General features: G+C 49.2%; 7 protein-coding genes across 7 annotated transcripts; 3 read left to right on the top strand and 4 right to left on the bottom strand.

The window, feature by feature from the left end:
- Nucleotides 1-8: 8 nt before the first annotated feature.
- On the bottom strand, nucleotides 9-998 carry EDB91DRAFT_673153 (acyl-CoA N-acyltransferase). The gene has a single exon (XM_041328048.1). It carries the CDS (start codon nucleotides 689-691, stop codon nucleotides 104-106), a length of 588 nt encoding a protein of 195 aa, XP_041173892.1. The 5' UTR covers nucleotides 692-998; the 3' UTR covers nucleotides 9-103.
- On the bottom strand, nucleotides 783-2,168 carry EDB91DRAFT_673155 (Alpha/Beta hydrolase protein). Its single transcript, XM_041328049.1, has 3 exons — nucleotides 1,904-2,168; nucleotides 1,505-1,809; nucleotides 783-1,446 (listed from the first exon to the last, which is right to left on the bottom strand). Exons 1-3 carry the CDS (start codon nucleotides 2,118-2,120, stop codon nucleotides 874-876), a joined length of 1,095 nt encoding a protein of 364 aa, XP_041173891.1. The 5' UTR covers nucleotides 2,121-2,168; the 3' UTR covers nucleotides 783-873.
- Nucleotides 2,169-2,245: 77 nt separating this feature from the next.
- On the top strand, nucleotides 2,246-4,299 carry EDB91DRAFT_1302363 (TATA box binding protein associated factor-domain-containing protein; the record flags this gene model as incomplete). Its single annotated transcript, XM_041324989.1, has 5 exons — nucleotides 2,246-2,314; nucleotides 2,369-2,465; nucleotides 2,521-3,236; nucleotides 3,287-3,628; nucleotides 3,678-4,299. 5 exons carry the CDS (start codon nucleotides 2,246-2,248, stop codon nucleotides 3,858-3,860), a joined length of 1,407 nt encoding a protein of 468 aa, XP_041173890.1. The 3' UTR covers nucleotides 3,861-4,299.
- On the bottom strand, nucleotides 3,673-5,109 carry EDB91DRAFT_673131 (mitochondrial carrier domain-containing protein). Its single transcript, XM_041328047.1, has 6 exons — nucleotides 5,030-5,109; nucleotides 4,813-4,969; nucleotides 4,656-4,759; nucleotides 4,439-4,600; nucleotides 4,190-4,375; nucleotides 3,673-4,142 (listed from the first exon to the last, which is right to left on the bottom strand). Exons 1-6 carry the CDS (start codon nucleotides 5,069-5,071, stop codon nucleotides 3,966-3,968), a joined length of 828 nt encoding a protein of 275 aa, XP_041173889.1. The 5' UTR covers nucleotides 5,072-5,109; the 3' UTR covers nucleotides 3,673-3,965.
- Nucleotides 5,110-5,379: 270 nt separating this feature from the next.
- Nucleotides 5,380-6,847, top strand: EDB91DRAFT_1058075 (tRNA-splicing endonuclease subunit sen54 N-term-domain-containing protein; the record flags this gene model as incomplete). The annotated part of the gene is made up of 5 exons (XM_041314130.1): nucleotides 5,380-5,561; nucleotides 5,612-5,933; nucleotides 5,986-6,223; nucleotides 6,274-6,454; nucleotides 6,505-6,847. 5 exons carry the CDS (start codon nucleotides 5,380-5,382, stop codon nucleotides 6,845-6,847), a joined length of 1,266 nt encoding a protein of 421 aa, XP_041173888.1.
- A 1,567-nt stretch (nucleotides 6,848-8,414) lies between these two features.
- Nucleotides 8,415-9,949, bottom strand: EDB91DRAFT_673042 (heterokaryon incompatibility protein-domain-containing protein). The gene is made up of 3 exons (XM_041328046.1): nucleotides 9,720-9,949; nucleotides 9,597-9,666; nucleotides 8,415-9,541 (listed from the first exon to the last, which is right to left on the bottom strand). Exon 3 carries the CDS (start codon nucleotides 9,534-9,536, stop codon nucleotides 8,526-8,528), a length of 1,011 nt encoding a protein of 336 aa, XP_041173887.1. The 5' UTR covers nucleotides 9,537-9,541; nucleotides 9,597-9,666; nucleotides 9,720-9,949; the 3' UTR covers nucleotides 8,415-8,525.
- A 2,916-nt stretch (nucleotides 9,950-12,865) lies between these two features.
- On the top strand, nucleotides 12,866-15,183 carry EDB91DRAFT_672649 (uncharacterized protein). Its single transcript, XM_041328045.1, has 4 exons — nucleotides 12,866-13,042; nucleotides 13,092-13,544; nucleotides 13,597-14,316; nucleotides 14,367-15,183. Exons 1-4 carry the CDS (start codon nucleotides 12,953-12,955, stop codon nucleotides 14,823-14,825), a joined length of 1,722 nt encoding a protein of 573 aa, XP_041173886.1. The 5' UTR covers nucleotides 12,866-12,952; the 3' UTR covers nucleotides 14,826-15,183.
- Nucleotides 15,184-16,760: the final 1,577 nt, after the last annotated feature.

The following is a 16,760-nucleotide window of genomic DNA, read 5'->3' as shown; positions in this document are numbered from 1 at the left end:
AACTTTCACCATTCCAATATCAGGCCCACGCCAGTCAGACAGCTTCACAAATTGTACGTCAGGCGTGAATACATCGACAGCAGATCATTATCTATTGGTATGATCATGAAACCTTCAAACTCATCCAACTGTGTCCTTCCCCATCTGGGGGCATACTTGTCGAGTCCGTGAAGCCCATCTTTTGATAAAGGGCACGACCACTCGCATTATCGTCCCCGACCAGTAATAAGACCATTTTATCTCTCCTCCCCTCTACATCATTTTTCGGGTCCATATTCGTCCGCACCCATTCCACCCCTTCTTTCACTAGACGCGTTCCTAGACCCCTTCCCCTGTGCTCTGGGTGCACCCACATTCCGACTAGAATATACATATCCCAGTCTGACCCTACCCCCACCCTCTCGAATAGTTCCAGCATGGAAGGAATCAATTCAGAAGGCCCGAGTACCGAAACCATTCCGATCCATGTTTCGCTGATGCTCCCCTCGTCCTTCGTAGACGTGATGAACGTGCGCTTAAAGCGCGATGTGAGCCGTTGTGCCCAGATCTCGGGCGTGAATGCAATCTCGCGTTCGTATGTGGAGCTGAATGAAGAAGGATCGATTTTGAGGGAAGTCAAGCGGAGTGCTTTGTAGTTCTCGATGTCTTCGTGTGTCACTGGTTCGGTGATGGGGAAAAGTCTGTAAGTCATGGCTCTAAAATGGCTACAACCGCGGAACGTATGTATATGATGTTAACGTGCATGTCCGAGTGAGAAAGTCTATTAAAATAGGTATCAGTCCCGTGCTGGTCTACTGTGTCTATCTAGCCGCCAGGACTTAGCGTCAGTCTGACTAGGTCTGACTCAGTCATCCATCTGACTAAGTGCCAGTTCTAAGTTAGGTGACGATAAAGGAACTGGACAATCGCATCAAACGATCCTTCGTATTCCAGCTCTGCGCCTGGTTGATAATCGAATGAATGCTCTCGACCAGGTAACTCTTCTGATATGACTTCTACACCAGCCTTTGCGAGTAAGGAATGCAAAGTACGAGACTCCCGTAGAAGGACAGCCGTGTCATTGGTTCCGTGGATGAGATATGTCGCTGGCCAATCCGACGTAACATTGAACTGGGGAAAAATCATCTTGTGATCAGCAATGAGCGCCTCATCCAAGGGGCCCTCGATATGGATGGCCTCGCGCAACGTAGCACTGAGACTTGGTTCATGCTGGCCTGTGATATAGTCTAAGGCAACTCCGAGTTGCAGGTATAATCGTGTGATTAGCATTCGTGGGTTTGCGGGATATCCTGGGATATGATATGACTGTGGATGGTATGCGAGTGGTGAGTCTGATGTGCTTGGGAGGCTGTCGAACGGATACATATATTCGGAGAAATCGGCGGGATCTAGCATTTCCCTTCCCCGGAGGAAAGATTGCTTCTTGAGTGCGAGATATTGGTCGGTCTGAGGCACCAGAGTGTTGATACAATCAAACTTTTGGAGGTGGAAAGATAGGGCTTACTAGGAAATCACCTCCCATACCATACAAGCTGAGAAGTACTTTCGGTTTCGGGACTGCATGAATAGCACACAGATATGCACAGTACCCGCCCGCACTACTTCCAGCCACACCGATTGACGCGGGATCTACGCGGAAACGTGAACCAAAGCTAAGACCAGCCAGCTCCTGATCAATTTGAACATTCAAATCTCCTGCGACAAATGCGATAGCATCTTTCACATCAGCGAGGACATCGTATCCGGTCCCCGGAGGAAGAAGACGATAATCTGCACTGATGAATATGATACCGCGTGCAGACAACCGGCCTTGGGGGATTACGTTAGTACCAGAAATTAAATTATTATGATTAGCGTGAGGGAAAGATGGCGAGGTCAGACTTAAAGCAAAGCTGAAACTGACTTTTCAGCCAAGTAGGGAACCAGCTTTGTTTATTTCCTACGGTGAGTCCCCCTCCGTGGAAGTAGACGACGGCCGGGCAATGCTTCACCTGTTGGGAACATTGCTGGTCGACGTTGCCGTCTGGTGGAAGATAAACATCGAGCGAGACGCGGATTCCGTCGATCTCCTTATATATAAAGGTCAAAGGACTACCAACGTCGTATTGATTTTCTGTCATCGTCAGTGCTGAGTACTGAGTGAGCGATGCACAGAAGTATGAGTAAAGGACTTAAGGTGCACGTGACCTTGACCGTAGGAATTAGTCTGGACTGCATCTGAGGTCAACGTCCGTCGTCGATCACGATGAGCAAACCCAAAGCGAAAGCTGCTCAGACGCATCAAACTGGGATATACAAGTCAGACTCGGTCAGAGTATGCATAACAACAGTGTCAATTTATGCGACGAGATGAAGCCGACATTTGCAGGACGTCGCCGAGTCGCTGGGCATCGCCAACCTATCAGAGACAGTAGCTTCCTCCCTCGCTAGTGATGTCGAATATCGCATTCATCAAGGTCATAGAGGTGCACGATTTGCATCTAACTGTACTCAGTAGAAAGCTAATAAAATAACAGGAAGCTTCGCGGTTTATGCGCCATGCCCGACGAACCACGATAACGACTTCAGACATTGACCAAGCCCTTCGAGTTCTGAACATCGAACCCCTTTATGGTCACAATCCACATAATCCCCCAGCATTCAGACGCGCTTTGCCGTTTCCGAATGCGGCTAATGTTGGCCCTGTCTACTTTGTGGATGACGAAGAGATCGATTTCGACCGCGTACTTCGAGAGGAGAAAATCACCCTGCCAAAAGGTGTTAGCTGGACCGCTCACTGGCTTGCAGTCGAAGGCGTTCAGCCTCTTATTCCAGAAAACCCGCCGGCAATACCGAAGGATGTCGATCAAGAAATTACCAAGTCGCCACCCCAAGCAAACGGCGCATTCCCAATGACCCCGCCGTCAGAAAGTCGCGTCAAGAAGCAGCAACAGCAGCAGCAACAGCTCGTAAAACAAGTGTTGTCACGGGAGCTACAACTGTATTACACGCGTCTCACGGCGTCATTATTACCGCCTACTGCTGATTCTGCCAAACGGACAGCAGCCCTTGCAAGCTTGCGCAATGATGCAGGACTACAGGCGCTCTTACCTTACCTTATTCGCTGGGTTGGAGAGGGTGTTGTGACTGCGCTAAAAGAGGGCGCTCAGACTGAAGCGGATGGTCGGTCGTTGGAAGTTTTATTGGACGTCGTTAGCGCCATTCTCGAGAACAATACGCTGTTCATTGAGCCTTATGTGAGTAATACTCTAAACCCATTAAAGTTCAGCCAATCAATTTTGTACAGCTCCACCAATTATTACCAGCTATCCTTTCAACTCTTCTCCATTCCACCCTTCCGCCATCGCATGCCACCCACTTGCGCACGTCTGCTGCTCAGACGCTCTCCCGTTTGCTTACGCAACATTCTACAACGTATCCATCCCTCTCACCACGGATTATGAAAACACTTCTTGTTGCTCTCATATCGTCAGACAAATCCAAGGGCACGCGGGAAGGTGCCATCCGCGGTCTGGTGGGAATTGGAAAGGAGGCGGTAAGGAAAGGGCTCGTGGAGGGTGGCGGTGTCAAAGTTGTGGCAAGTGAATGCACGCCAGGGGAGACCGGCCCTCTCGTCGATTCCGTTATGGTCAGTATTCCTTTGCTTTGGGTGATCACACATTCTGAGTATCCGACAGACCGCTTTGCATGTTCTGCATCCTCCGTCGGACATGCCCGAGTCGTTGTATACAGAGGACGAGGGTGATGCTATGATTATGGGGCAGTTACAAGAAGTTTTAGGTAGCTTCTTTGCCGAGAAGCTGTATGGTGACAAGGGTTGGGCATTGGGCATTCTGGGTAGCATAAAACAGCAAAGTTGACTCTAATGGTTCTATGTCTATTGCCAATTTATCCTGCTGTGCGCTATAAACAATATATGGTCAATAACTGATGGGGAGGTGTAGATCATCGGCTATTGCTCTAGCTCAGGGGCTCATAAAACCATGGACCGCCCATTCATAGACCCCGAGGAAAACAGCTCCTCCAGCAGATATCCACATCGTCCTCGGTACTACACCTGCAAAAAGAACCTTTCCGCCTTCTTGTACGTAGATTTGCCGAAGCCGTGTGGTAATACTTGGCACTTGCTGCTTGGAAGGGTCCTGAATACGTCTTAGGAATATCATCAATACTCATAACAGAGACCTACTCTAAGATCGAGCATGACGCGTGTCTTAAGAACGTCGAGTGGAGTTGTCAGCGCAGCTGCAGTCCCCCCGGCTATGCTTCCACAGACAGCAGCCTCGTGTGCATATAGGGGTTTCCTGTTCAGATGTATTGATAGTCGATACTTGAGGAACTCATATAGCGGGAATTGAAGTGAGGTAAAGGGTATCTTGGAAGCACAAGCACTGGATTAGTTGGACATCATACAGAGTGTGAGAACATATTCATGTACCTCGCGCATGATAGTAGTCAAAAAACCACGATAGAAGCCTCGGATGCCATCATGTTTCAGGACAAGGGTTGCAGCCTTAAACGAAGATGTCGAAGCACCATACATCGAAGTTTGCATCCTGGTCTTGATGACTTCAGTAGGAACGCGTATCAAACAAGCAGCCTGAGCGGGTAAAGATTCATTTACGGAAGATAATTTTTGCAAGTAAGGAACTTGCCACTTCTGCCACAGATGCAGATATCATATGGTTCACAGGTGCAAGCTGGCCATGAAGAGGAAGCGAGTGCTTCATAGTTTCATATGTAGAGAAGAATGCAGCAGCTGTAATCTCCGCATGAGAACGACTACCGTTCGAACATAGATTTCACGCATACCTCCCGGGGCGCTTCCAACTACCACACTGCCCACGCCTTTGTAAATGCCGCGAAAGCCGCCAGCCTTTACGAATCCTTGCGCAGACTGCAGACGTGTCTTGACGGTGTCTATCGGGAAGAAAAGAAGGTCGACCGCTGTTCCTGCCAGTCCGCCAGCCTGTGAGGGGGGTCACGTTTGCACAGAACATATTCTCGGCTTGCAAGGAACTTTGCGCACAGCGAGAGACTGGAAGAACGTTGGTTTCCGTTCTACTGCCATTGTATTTTGTGGTCGGCGAAAGAACTAGAGTTTCGTCAAGGTTTCGCACCAAAATGTCCGCGTGACTGCCTAAAAAGTAACGTAATGAAGGCTATTTCCCGATTTGAATTTTGATGATCATGGAGAGTATGACTATTTCACTCGACCGTTACTGCAAATAAACGACGTTAATATGGACGATGCGCTAGAAAGGCCACGTCCTCAACCTGCAACACCAACTCGGGATCCAGCTGAGGACGAACAATCTTCGGGGGATGAAGATGGAGGTCTGGATTGGACAAAGTTGCCGTGAGCCGTGAGCATCGTATATGTATACATCACATACTAAGCGCAGCAGAAAGATTGGTACTGTGCGTCCAGTAATCCCAAAACGCGGAGAGAAAGACTTTGAGCCCGCTCCAGGAGGAGGGTCAGGTCTTCAGGTTCATGTTCTGGATCGAGCACGCGCTGCGATGTTTGACGCCCTCAGAGCTGATCGCACTATATCTAGGTATTTTTTCTATGTTCATATTGCGATAGAGGTTGCTGAATACAGCGTAGTAAATCTGCCAGCTATGGAATCTGGTATCCGGGGATATCTCGCGTTCATGTTACCGTCGCCAGAGGTATTCACTTTTCTGTCATGGGTCATTCAGCAGCACGGCCTACACACACGGAAAATGGGTCATCGAAGCTGCAGAAGAGACTAGAGTTGCTGCCAGAAGAGGCGCTTTATCTGATTGAAAGGGGCGCTCTGTTCTGCTGGAAGGACATTCAAGCAGATTTGACTGGTTTGGGTGACGTTGAGGGTTCTCCCATGTCTGTTCAACAGGCTTTCGCAGAAATAGTTGGAAAGGAAGACTTGACGCTCGAAAAATATCAGGTGATAGAAACAAGTGGATTTTCTTGCAAGCAATGCTTAATTTTGTTTGTAGGTCTTTGCGTACTTGAGGCGTTTGGGGTATGTCGTCACCCGAACAGATCCACCCAGCCCTAGCTACCCAGTGCCGCCACCCCGCCTGGCGAATGGTGGAGTACCTTTCACATTCTTTCGAAGATTGTCATCGATTTTCTCACTGTTTTCAACGAGACTTGTGAGATTTTGGAGAGGAACGCTGAATTGGTGGAGGCCGCTGAGGATAAGTCGGTGGATACATCACAATAAATCATATGGTTGGGACCATCTACTTTACTTGAGCCCTTAAATAACGAGTCTTGTCCAGGCGAAGTCTTCAAGTCTCTGCGTATCATACCTACAGGTCACTCCGTCGCACCTCATTCAAGTTGTGTGACGCCTGTCGCACCGTCATCTCCATACAAAATATTCTACAACATGTACAAGCCCTCGACCAACTTCCGGAAAACATCTCCGCCACAACCAGATTTCCAAATTGTCGTTGTCGAGTAAGATCGAACTGGTTGTCGAGGCTTGCCAGCTGACCTTTGTGTAACAGCGCGCGAACTGCGTTTGTTCCTTCTCTGTACGAAATGACGGAGTTATTCAGTGTTCTCCCGGAAACTCCCCCGCCTCTCCCACGAAAGCGCGGTGCACCTCCAGGAGTTCAACCACCTCCAGCAGCGGCCACGTCGCCCGCCCACACATCAACATTCCGACGCCTTTTCCTGTGGCTGTTGCCGTCGTTAACACCACCGCCTACATCGTCTCAACAACGGCCTCATCCGTTTGCAGCACTCAAGGCTGGCAAAAAGAACATAGTCATTGCGGCTGTTGACTCGGGCAACATTAGTTTCTTCCGATTCAGTCAAGGGGCTTTTGAAGAATGGCCAACTCTATAGCATTTCGGGCACTCGATCTCTGGTCTTTTGCCGCCATTCAAGTACATTGTTGCGTATAACATGCATTTCATATGACACAGAATCGCAGAACTTCCAGCTCAGCCGCTCCAAATTGCATTTCTTACTATGCAGATTCATCCCACTTGTACGAGAGCACTCGGGTTGAGTGCTGTTTGTTAGCTTCCACTTGGCTTCAGACGTCCGTACTTCCTTTTATCCTTATGTCACAGACAGTGCTCACGACAGGGTGGTAGATATCTGGATACTAGTCATAACATCAATTTTTTCTACGCTTTACCCACTGGTAACGATACAATGCTCTTAATCAGTGTCACGGTATCGTCGTGAGAAACGGGTTCAAGGGAGAAAAGGTAGCGAAGCAATCTGAGGACCGCCGTATAACGATGCGAATGGAAAGGAATGGACCGTTCCAATTTGTTATTGAATGATCAACCACTTGCATGCACAAGAATATGAATGTGTCAGGTGGAGGCTGGATTCAGGGCCTTTCTTGCTCAGGCTTCGCTCTAAGTCCCCGTTCGAATAACACATCCGATGTATTTGCGATATATCATCTCCCGACTCCACTTTCAGTGATTTTCGAGGATTGAGCACAACACGACGCTACAGTACTCGAGATTTGAGGGCCAATAGGTGTAGGGTAAGTACCTAGAGAGCGGTGTGGAGCTTGTCAGGGGCCCGGAATTCAACGTACCGACTACCTGAAGATGTTGATCAATCGATTGTTCGGACAACTGCGTCAGATCTGTCCTGCAAGCCGGATGTCAGTGCAGACGCTGACAGATTTTGATCTGCCCGCGTGCTGCAGCTGGCTGCCGCGAAGCCCATCTTCGGTCGCTTCCACACTGCACAGCCAACTCAGCTTCTAAGCTCTGTGACTTGCCTAGCAAAGTATAGGCAGGTATATACGCAGTACATCTTGTTATCCTGTGGCTTCCTTAGTCATACCGACTCGTATCGTTAAGCACCCATAACAGAAATAGTCACAGAGTATCCACCAGGCTTTTCAGAACAGTATTTCCCCCCCCCTTCCTGATCTTCACAGCTGCCCTCCCCATGCTCAACTCCTCAGTGAACCAGTCCAGACTTCTCCATCGAGCGCCGTCTCTTTCTCCAAGGCCATCGTGATATTCGTAAGACGCGTGAACGCTGTCAGCCGTCTCACTGTCCGTAGCCGTGACAATGTACGACCAGACGTGATAATTATGCATACCGAGCGATACCGCAAAACCCTCGCCGGTGATTGTGTGACGGTAGAGTACCGTGCCAAAATTTCCACTGCTGTCCATCCTCAGGATAAGCCTACTTTCCTCCTCCTGCCACCACTCAACCGGCGCATATCCGACCATAGCAAATCCGTTTGCTACCACCCCATCGGTTTTTACGAAGAAGTTATATTCATTGGGGATAGGGTCGCGCCTAGCATCGAGTATCATGAATAGGGACGGGTCATCTTCTTGAACGTAAAGTTCTTTGAAGGTGAAGCCTGATGATACATCCAGTGCGTCATCAAGCCTGTCGGAGTACGTCCTAAGATACTGGTCCGGTTGGTCCGGTTGACCTTCGACTGGTTGGAGGCGTAAGCCAATTGGGGCGTTCGGTGTTTGTTGATGGTAGCAGCTGAGAGACGCATGATAGTGGTCTCCACATCAGCAAATCACTTTGCCTCTGTGGGCTCTGTACAGCTCTGTACAGAAGGGACCAAGCTGTGGCCAGCCATTTTTTGGTGGTGGGAAAAAAAGTGTTTTGCTGATGCAGTAGGCTTGATAGGTAGGTGAATATTCACCCCACGATTCGTCACTGAATACTGGTGTCTGACGGATGGTGCAGCACTTGGAAAAAGCTTTACGAACGAATTCGAGGGAATCCTAGCGATGTCGAAGGACGATGCGAAATAATCCGGGGAGGAAGCGAGTAAACCAGTTTTGTATCCATGGGGAGATTTCCATGCGAAAATGCTTTGGTCGTTGGAGCTCTTCATGATTTCGATCTGAAGTTTGACGAATGCATTTTCCCCCTCCCCATATATCGTAGGCATGTATACCCCAAACAAACCAAGGAGCGAATATGCCCTATCCTCTACTCGGGTCGTCTCCCTGTGCGCAGCCCAGGACATCCTTTTTGCTACACTGATTTCCCCCGGGTGGTTCGTCAGCAGGACAGGACGTTCGATCCCCGTGATGCGCTCGATCAAGTGAGCCAAGCTAGATTTACTTCCTATTTCCTCCCACTCGCGCGAAAAAAAGATGACATTGCTGGGGGCAATGAGCTCTTGGAGAGTCCACCCTCTTTTGAACCACGCGCTCTTAGCGAAGGTAGAGTCCTCTGTATCCAGAGTATCCAACCTGGACACGTCGTCTAGGTATGTGTAGCAGATTTGGGCCTTCTTGTACCACATATACATCGAGTTGATGGCTTCAGAGAGTTCGGAGCTGCTGCTCTTATTGATGCAGCAAGTGTCTATCCAGACATAGCGATACCCGTCTTCGTGAGCCTGGATACAACAACCTTCAATCTTGGAATAGCCTCGCATATTGCGGGCGTGAGGCTGGTCGATATCAGAGAACTGTACCTCGCCATCACGCCATCGATGCGAGAGTATTGCATATTGTGGGACCTGACCTAGAAACTCTTCGAGTTTTCTGGTCTCCGTGTTCAATAACCGCATGCTGTCTCGTTGACAACGTGAGACGACTCAAAAGACTAGAACATACAAGGGACTACTTACTTATGCGCGCCTAGAGTCAAATTAGAAATCAGAATCCAGGTCGGCGTCACACGTTCGATGAGGGATCAACCTGCTGAGTTTGAGCATCAACCATCGATGTACATTCCAGCAGAACACACTCACCCACGTCAGTCGGAGTGACTTGGAAAGTGACCTTGCTGAGCGTTCCGCCGCGGTGAAACTATTTATCGATCGCCAAGCTGGGTTGAGGGGAGGCATAGACTACGTGCGTAGTGTAGGGTCGTCCCGGATTGGCAGGCCAGCGTCAATCGATATGAATCAGAAGTATACCTGATATGTATGGTCTTCAGATGGCCGTCAATCAGGACTGTGTTGGTTGAATATTCATGGGCGTCTGGGAGGCTCCGCCACTGCCGATTTGGAATAGTTGAGACGATCAAGATTCGTTATCGGCCTCGCCCTATTGCGAGACATCATGACCTAAATGTAACTAGATGTGCAGCTCACTGACATTAGTATTGTGATTGAAATCCAGGCTATAGACCGACCGTAGCAAATCCGTTTCCACCCCATCGGTTTTGGCAAAGAAAAGAAATTTAAGAAGTTCGCGAGGGATAAGGTCGCGCCTACATCGAGTATCAGTGATGGGCCCTCTTCTTGAACTTAAAGTTCTTAGAATGCAAAGCCGGATGATACATCTACCGCGTCATCGAGAAAGCAGGGTTGTGTCGCGAGATACGACTGGATGAAGGCGCAAGCAAATTGGACTGCGTTTGGTGCCCATTGATGGCAGCAGCTAAGAGACCTTTGATAATAGTATCAGACTTCAGTGGAGACGAAGGGTGTACGTGCCATCTTGCTCCATCATCTATGCAACCCATAACGTGAACTATCACTCTAGTTGGACTTCATAGACAAGCAGAAGGCGAAGCATGATGGTGAGTATGACAAATCTTACTTATGACGCTCGAGTTAATTGCTCTGCAGCCAAGAAAGGAGGTCTGATTATTGGTCGCCGCTAGGAGCACCTAACCAGCACGCTTGATAGGTGGGTGAATATACACCCCAAGATTCATCACTGAATGCTGGTGTCCGACGAGTGGAATGGAGCTTGCAAAAGCTTTACGAATGATTCTGAGGGAATGCTGGCGGTGTCGTAGGACCATGCAAAGTCCCGTCCGGGAAGGGGTAAGTGGACTAGCTTTGTATCCTCGAGGAGATTTCCACGCGAAAATGTTTTGGCCATTGGAGCTCTTCATGATTTCGATCTGAATACTGACGAGGGTATTCCCTCCCTCCGTATATCGTAGGCAAGTATACCCCAAACAAACCAAGGAGATAACCTACCCCCGTCAATGGTCGTCCGAGTGCACGCAGCCAGGAACATTCCTCTTGCTATGATGGGTCTCTCCTTGGTGGTTCGAAAGTAGCACAAGACATTTGATCCCCGCGAGATGTTCAATCAAGGGAGCGAAGCTAGATTTTCTTCCTATTTCCTCCCACTCGCCGTCAGCAAAGCTAGAGCGCTCTGTATCTAGGGTCACATCCGGACAGATCGTCCAGATATGGGTAACAAGTTTTTGCCTTCTGCTGCCACATGCCCATCGAGTTGATCGCTTCAGGAAGTTCGGGGTTGCTGCTCTTATCGACACAGCACATGTCTGCCCAGACACGGTGATACCCGTCTTCGTGAGCCTGGATGCAACACCCTTCAATCTGGCCTGAGGTCGATCGATATGAGAGAACCGTACCCCGTCATCGCGCTACCAATGCGGACGTATTGCATATTGTGGAGCCTGACGGTGAAACCCTTCGATAGACTATGTACATCGGGTACGATCGTCCTGGATTGGCAGGTAAAGTCCATCAATCGATATGAATAAGAAGCATACCTGATATGTATAGGACCCTGTTGATGAATATGCATCCGCGTCTGCGAAACTCCATAGCCGTCCATTTTGGAATAGTTGAAATGCTCAAGATTTGCTATCAACCTCGTCCTATTGCAAGATGTCGTCGCCTAAATTTAAACCAGATACGCAGCCCACCGATTTACTGAGGTACGATAGTCGAGCCTCAATCGCCGATGAAAACTCGTCAAGAAAGGGCTCTGACAGGAAGAGTAATATCCTTAGCACGGGGGAAGTACTACTGATTTGAAGCAACCTTTGGTTGGTGCGCGTTACTTCACTCGCGCCTGTACAACCGTAATCAGACTATCCTCCTTGGAAGTAGCAGCGAGAGTGCCTGAAACCAGACCCTCGTATGTTTAACCGCCATCCGTCACTACAGAAACGTTGTACCAGGTATTTGGACGTCCCAGTTCGATATATTGGTGATGTAGAACGCCTTTGCCATTGTAAACTGTGAGTGACTTGAGTTGAGTCCACGGTTTGACAAAAGCTTCAGAGCTGGTGAGTAAGGAAAGGCAGACTTGACAATGAGGTTAGAGCACTCTTACTTCAGCGAACGAGATAAACGAACTGTGGATCTGGCCGTCATCTGTTGAAGCTCCCAAACTAAGTCAAGCTGCTTCAGCGTTGCAGCTGAGGCCAACGACCTAGGACCGACCTTCAGGGTGTTGTCAGCATCGCCATTCTTCATACACGAGAGTTCAAAGAGAGTGGTGTTTGCGTTTTGCCGCACATTTGCTACGAGAGCCCTCCGCATCTAACCTGATATGTAACGATAAGCAGAGGCTTGGTATCAAACACCGCAGAGCCCGACTTTGGAGACCTAGGTGCTGCGACTGTGCAACATGCTTGAACCGTAGATTCTATTATGATATAGAAATCAGATGTTACCCAGATACTACGTCGCGGCAATATATACCATATAGTAGTCGCTGCACTTACCAAAGCACAACCATGCCGGCAGAATGATATATCAATGCCTGCGAGCTAAGTGATGATCGCACACAGAGATATATCACATGCACTGGAGGCTTTTACAATAAGTCTGAGTAGGCCAGATATTGTATTCTCAATGCAAAAGAGAAAATATGAGGCTGTGAGGAAATATTAGTGACCAACGAAATTTGAGAAAAGGAGGGAGCACCTGGACAAGGTCATGTCGCACTCCCAAGACTCCGCCCCGGCAGGCAGCAGCTGGGACTAGTTCTTTATAGTAGTCCTCTGATCTGCCAGTCTGGTGTGATTTTCTTCCCAGAATCACGTTGGACCGGCACAAGACTCAGGATCGATGCATGTACAAGTGGGAGGCTGATGCATGTGTGGATCAACTTGATCAAGATATTCAAGATGGCTAGCGAAGACGGCTCCCATTGACAGGACTCCGGCCACTCCTCCAGGACCTCCAACACTTCGGAGTCAGCCGTGACCTGCTACAACCCGAACGTCTCAACAAATTGAGCATCTTCCATCGTGTACGCAATCATGAGTCTCTCATCATTCCTACTAGGAGGGAAAGCTACGAGCAAGCAAAAAGCTATCGATACGGAACTGGATGCCCTTTTTCAGACTCAAGTGCGTCTTTCATACTTTTTGTGGTGGTCTACATTGAATTATCTAGTAGGTCCAAGATGATGGCAGTCCTGCAGCATCCAATGACAAAAAGCGTAAATCAGAGGGAGACGGGCAGAAGCATGGTTCGAAAAAGCACAAGTCCGCACCCAAAGAATCTCAACAACCCGATTCCCCTCCTCCAAAACGCGACAAGCAGCGGGATAAAAAGGGAGAAAAGGTTGAGAAGAAAAAATTAAAAGTTCAAGAAACGAAGGCAATTTCAGCCGTGGAAAACAGCATTGTCGAACTCCGAGGGGCTGATCCTGTTGACAATTCGGATTCCGAGGGGGAGAGCGGTCCATCTACGCTCGTCCACGAGTCGCTGCTCAGTAGCGGTGCAAAGTCCAATCAACGCACGCCCGCGCGCAAGGAGAAATACGCACCACCAGACGAATCCGAGGAACAGCGTAACTTGCGGACGATCTTCGTGGGCAATCTCTCGTCCGAAGTTGCTCAGAAGCGGGTGAGGATTCGAATCCTAATCAATCATGGCATGAGTACTGAATATGTGACAGCCTTTGCAAAAACAGCTCCATAGGCACATTATATCGCTGGTTCCCACCGCAAAAATCGAATCTACACGATTCCGCTCTGTCGCATTCCAAAACCCCACCAGCAAACTTCCCGATGATGACGGGAAAGAAAAGATCGTCCCGCGGCAGCACGATCGAGATCGAGCATCGTCATGGCGGAAAACTAATCCCACAGCAGACGAACCAAAGAAAGACGAGAAGAAGTTTCTTACTCCAAGTCAGAAAAAAAAGGTTGCGTTCATCAATCATGAACTTCATCCCAGCGCCGATTCGGTCAATGCATACGTTGTCTTCGCATATGCCCCTCCTGCGAAAGAGCGGCCTTCGAATTTGCCTCCCCCTCCACCAGTCATGGACCCACACGAAGCAGCACGTCTCGCTGTCGAGAAGTGCAATGGGACCGTTTTCATGGACCGCACGATCCGTGTGGATTCTTTAGGCAGGCCTGCGGACAGCATTGGAAAGCAAGCCGCTCTCTTAGGCACTTTCGCGGGAGACCCTAAGTCATCGGTTTTCATAGGTAACCTTGACTTTGCGAGCAAAGAGGAAGATCTACGCATGTTCTTCGAAACTCTCATCACTGCCGAACGTGGGTCTCCTAGTCACACTTCAGATGCACCTGACCATTGGGTCTCACGAGTGAGAATCGTGCGGGATAAGGAGACACAGCTCGGGAAGGGCTTCGCGTATGTGCAATTTACGGTTGGTCTTCAATTATTACCTGTGGGTGACATTCTGAGGATTTGTTCAAGGATCGCGTTTGCGTGGACGAAGTTCTCGCAATGGAAGAGTCCAAACTCAAGTTTGCAAAGCGCAAACTACGCGTTCAACGCTGCAAAATGCTCCCTAAGGGCTCAGTGACTGACAAAGCCGCTGCTTCGAAGACTGCAAGTACCGGTAATGCCGCAGGTGCGGCCTCACCCATCAACGTACCAAAGGGTGATCCTTCTCTCGGTGACAAACTGGCGACCCTCTCCAAAGAGGAGCGGAAACAGATAAAGGCGGCGGACGCTGACCGGCTAGCGCGGAGAATGGCAAAGAAGAAAGCGAGGATGACGCTTGTAAAGCAGGGCGTGCCTGTACGTGGCAAGGAGAAGGAGAGGGAACGAGCGAGGAAGACGGGCACTACGAAGAAGGCCACTGTTGCGCCTCGGAAACAGGGCAGGGTCCGGAGCGAGAAGAGTATGTCAAAACGAAATATGAAGAAATGAGACATCTTCCTTTTTCTTCAAGGCAAAACATTGCCTTGAAGAGAAAGACTGACATCGCTCGTTGTGGTAGTTTGAGTATTTGTTTGATTCTGGATTGTTAAATGAGCTTTCTCATTTTGCGATCTTTGGGGTTACGGAGCAAGCTGTTCCCTAAACCCATATTCAGATCGAACACTTTGATGGATTTCTCCACGCATTCTGGATACCATTACAATTGCATACACCCCAACTGAGCTGACGTATTCGTCACACTCTTTGCACTCTCAGAGTGTACTGCGCAGAATTACAGTGGTTGTTGACTTACCGCAAATCACAGCGGCGCCGCTCAGACGTGCGACGAAGATGGTGGGTCAGAAGGCGTGTTGGATTTGACATCCGCGGATGCCTCCTGTTTCTTGAGCTCAGATCTCCAAAGTAGTCGTGAACGATGCAGGCGCCGATTCCAGACCTCATATTTCATTGAGCGATACGACCTTGACCCAATGGCGTATTCCCATCACCACGAGAATTGCTCAAGACATGAGGAACAGTGTAACAAAGAACTCTGGAGAATGAGTGGTTCACGCTATGGCGTGTACATGAGTGGAGGGCACCAGCGGCAGAAATCCCTACCTGGGATGATGACAACATTGATGACATCTCGCATGCATGCGCGAAACGATGCCGCAGTAGGGCTGACCCCTTTTTCAATGATTCTACAATGATGTGCAAACGGATCAGCGCGTATATGGTGCAGGCGACTCTAAATGAAACTCGCCCGCGGTCGATATGGTGTGGTGATAGTAATTTTTGGAGCGGAACACTTGGTGGTATGCGACATAAGGCATTTGCTCCACCGATAAGTCAATGATAAGCTTTCCGCTGCTTCTGCCGCCCGGCGTCTTCGTGATGAACCCCATATTCATACAAAAAATACGCAGTCAACCACGTTGGAAAGTACTGCCGGCCGCCGGTAATTATCGAGATAACACACCGAAAGAACACGCACCTAGACGCCAGATCGGTTTACATAAAAACTCGGGCCAGGGCGAATCCTTGAACTGCCTCACGACCAGGCGCGAAATTTAGCTCTGTGTGGATAAACGGTAACTATAGGGGTGAGTGAGTAAGATGGTCCCTGAGTCAGGGATAGACGAGCTTGACGTCGGGCTAGCTGATGCGGCGTACTTGGCTATGCGGGTTGCCCTATACTTGTGCAGGGATATACGGACACCTCCGAAAGCCCGAAATACACGCGATCGAAGATAGGCCAAACTTGAAATACCGAGCGAGCTGCAAATCTTGAATTTCCGAAGACATTTCCCCCTGCCAATCATAGGAGGGTTCGTGGCACCCTGCGGCGGGCACGCTGGTGGTGCAAAATGTGCGATACGGCTGGCCCATCGGAGAAGTATGGATGTCCTAACGCCTCGAGAGACCAAACTCACTATATACCACGATGCGACGGCTATCGACAGGATACTCCACGTCAGGGGATTCGTGAGGTCACGACTGACAAAAAACCGCCTAGCGTGCAACGATGTTACCCAAATTATACGTAGGGTGCATAACGCAATCGCGTGCTTTAAGCGGCGGGGGTGGAGATGAATGTCCATTCGGACAACATTCGGACCTTCAAGTTAAGTTCATGAGAGAAAAAAAAATTGCGCCGCACACATACCATAAAGATTGAGCGGTCCGTGGGTGCAAGAAGCTTGTTCTGTGGCTCCAGTGATTGTTATCGAGTTGCAAATGATTGTAGTCTAGAGCTTGATCTAGAGTCAAGGAATCAACTGGCAACCGAGGTCGATGTCAGATTTGAAGGGTTGAGGGGTGGAAAGATTGACCTGAACCGTTGCTGAGCCGAAAATTAAATCATAAAGGACGTCAATGTTGAACATGTGTTCTTGCGAGTCATCCGTCACCTGCCAGCATCCCAAGCGCTGCTGTATAAAA

Source organism: Suillus paluster, assembly GCF_016628075.1.
Source record: "Suillus paluster strain FC165 chromosome Unknown EDB91scaffold_58, whole genome shotgun sequence".
Lineage (NCBI taxonomy): Eukaryota > Fungi > Basidiomycota > Agaricomycetes > Boletales > Suillaceae > Suillus > Suillus paluster.
This window is presented reverse-complemented; position numbering and strand designations above follow the sequence as displayed.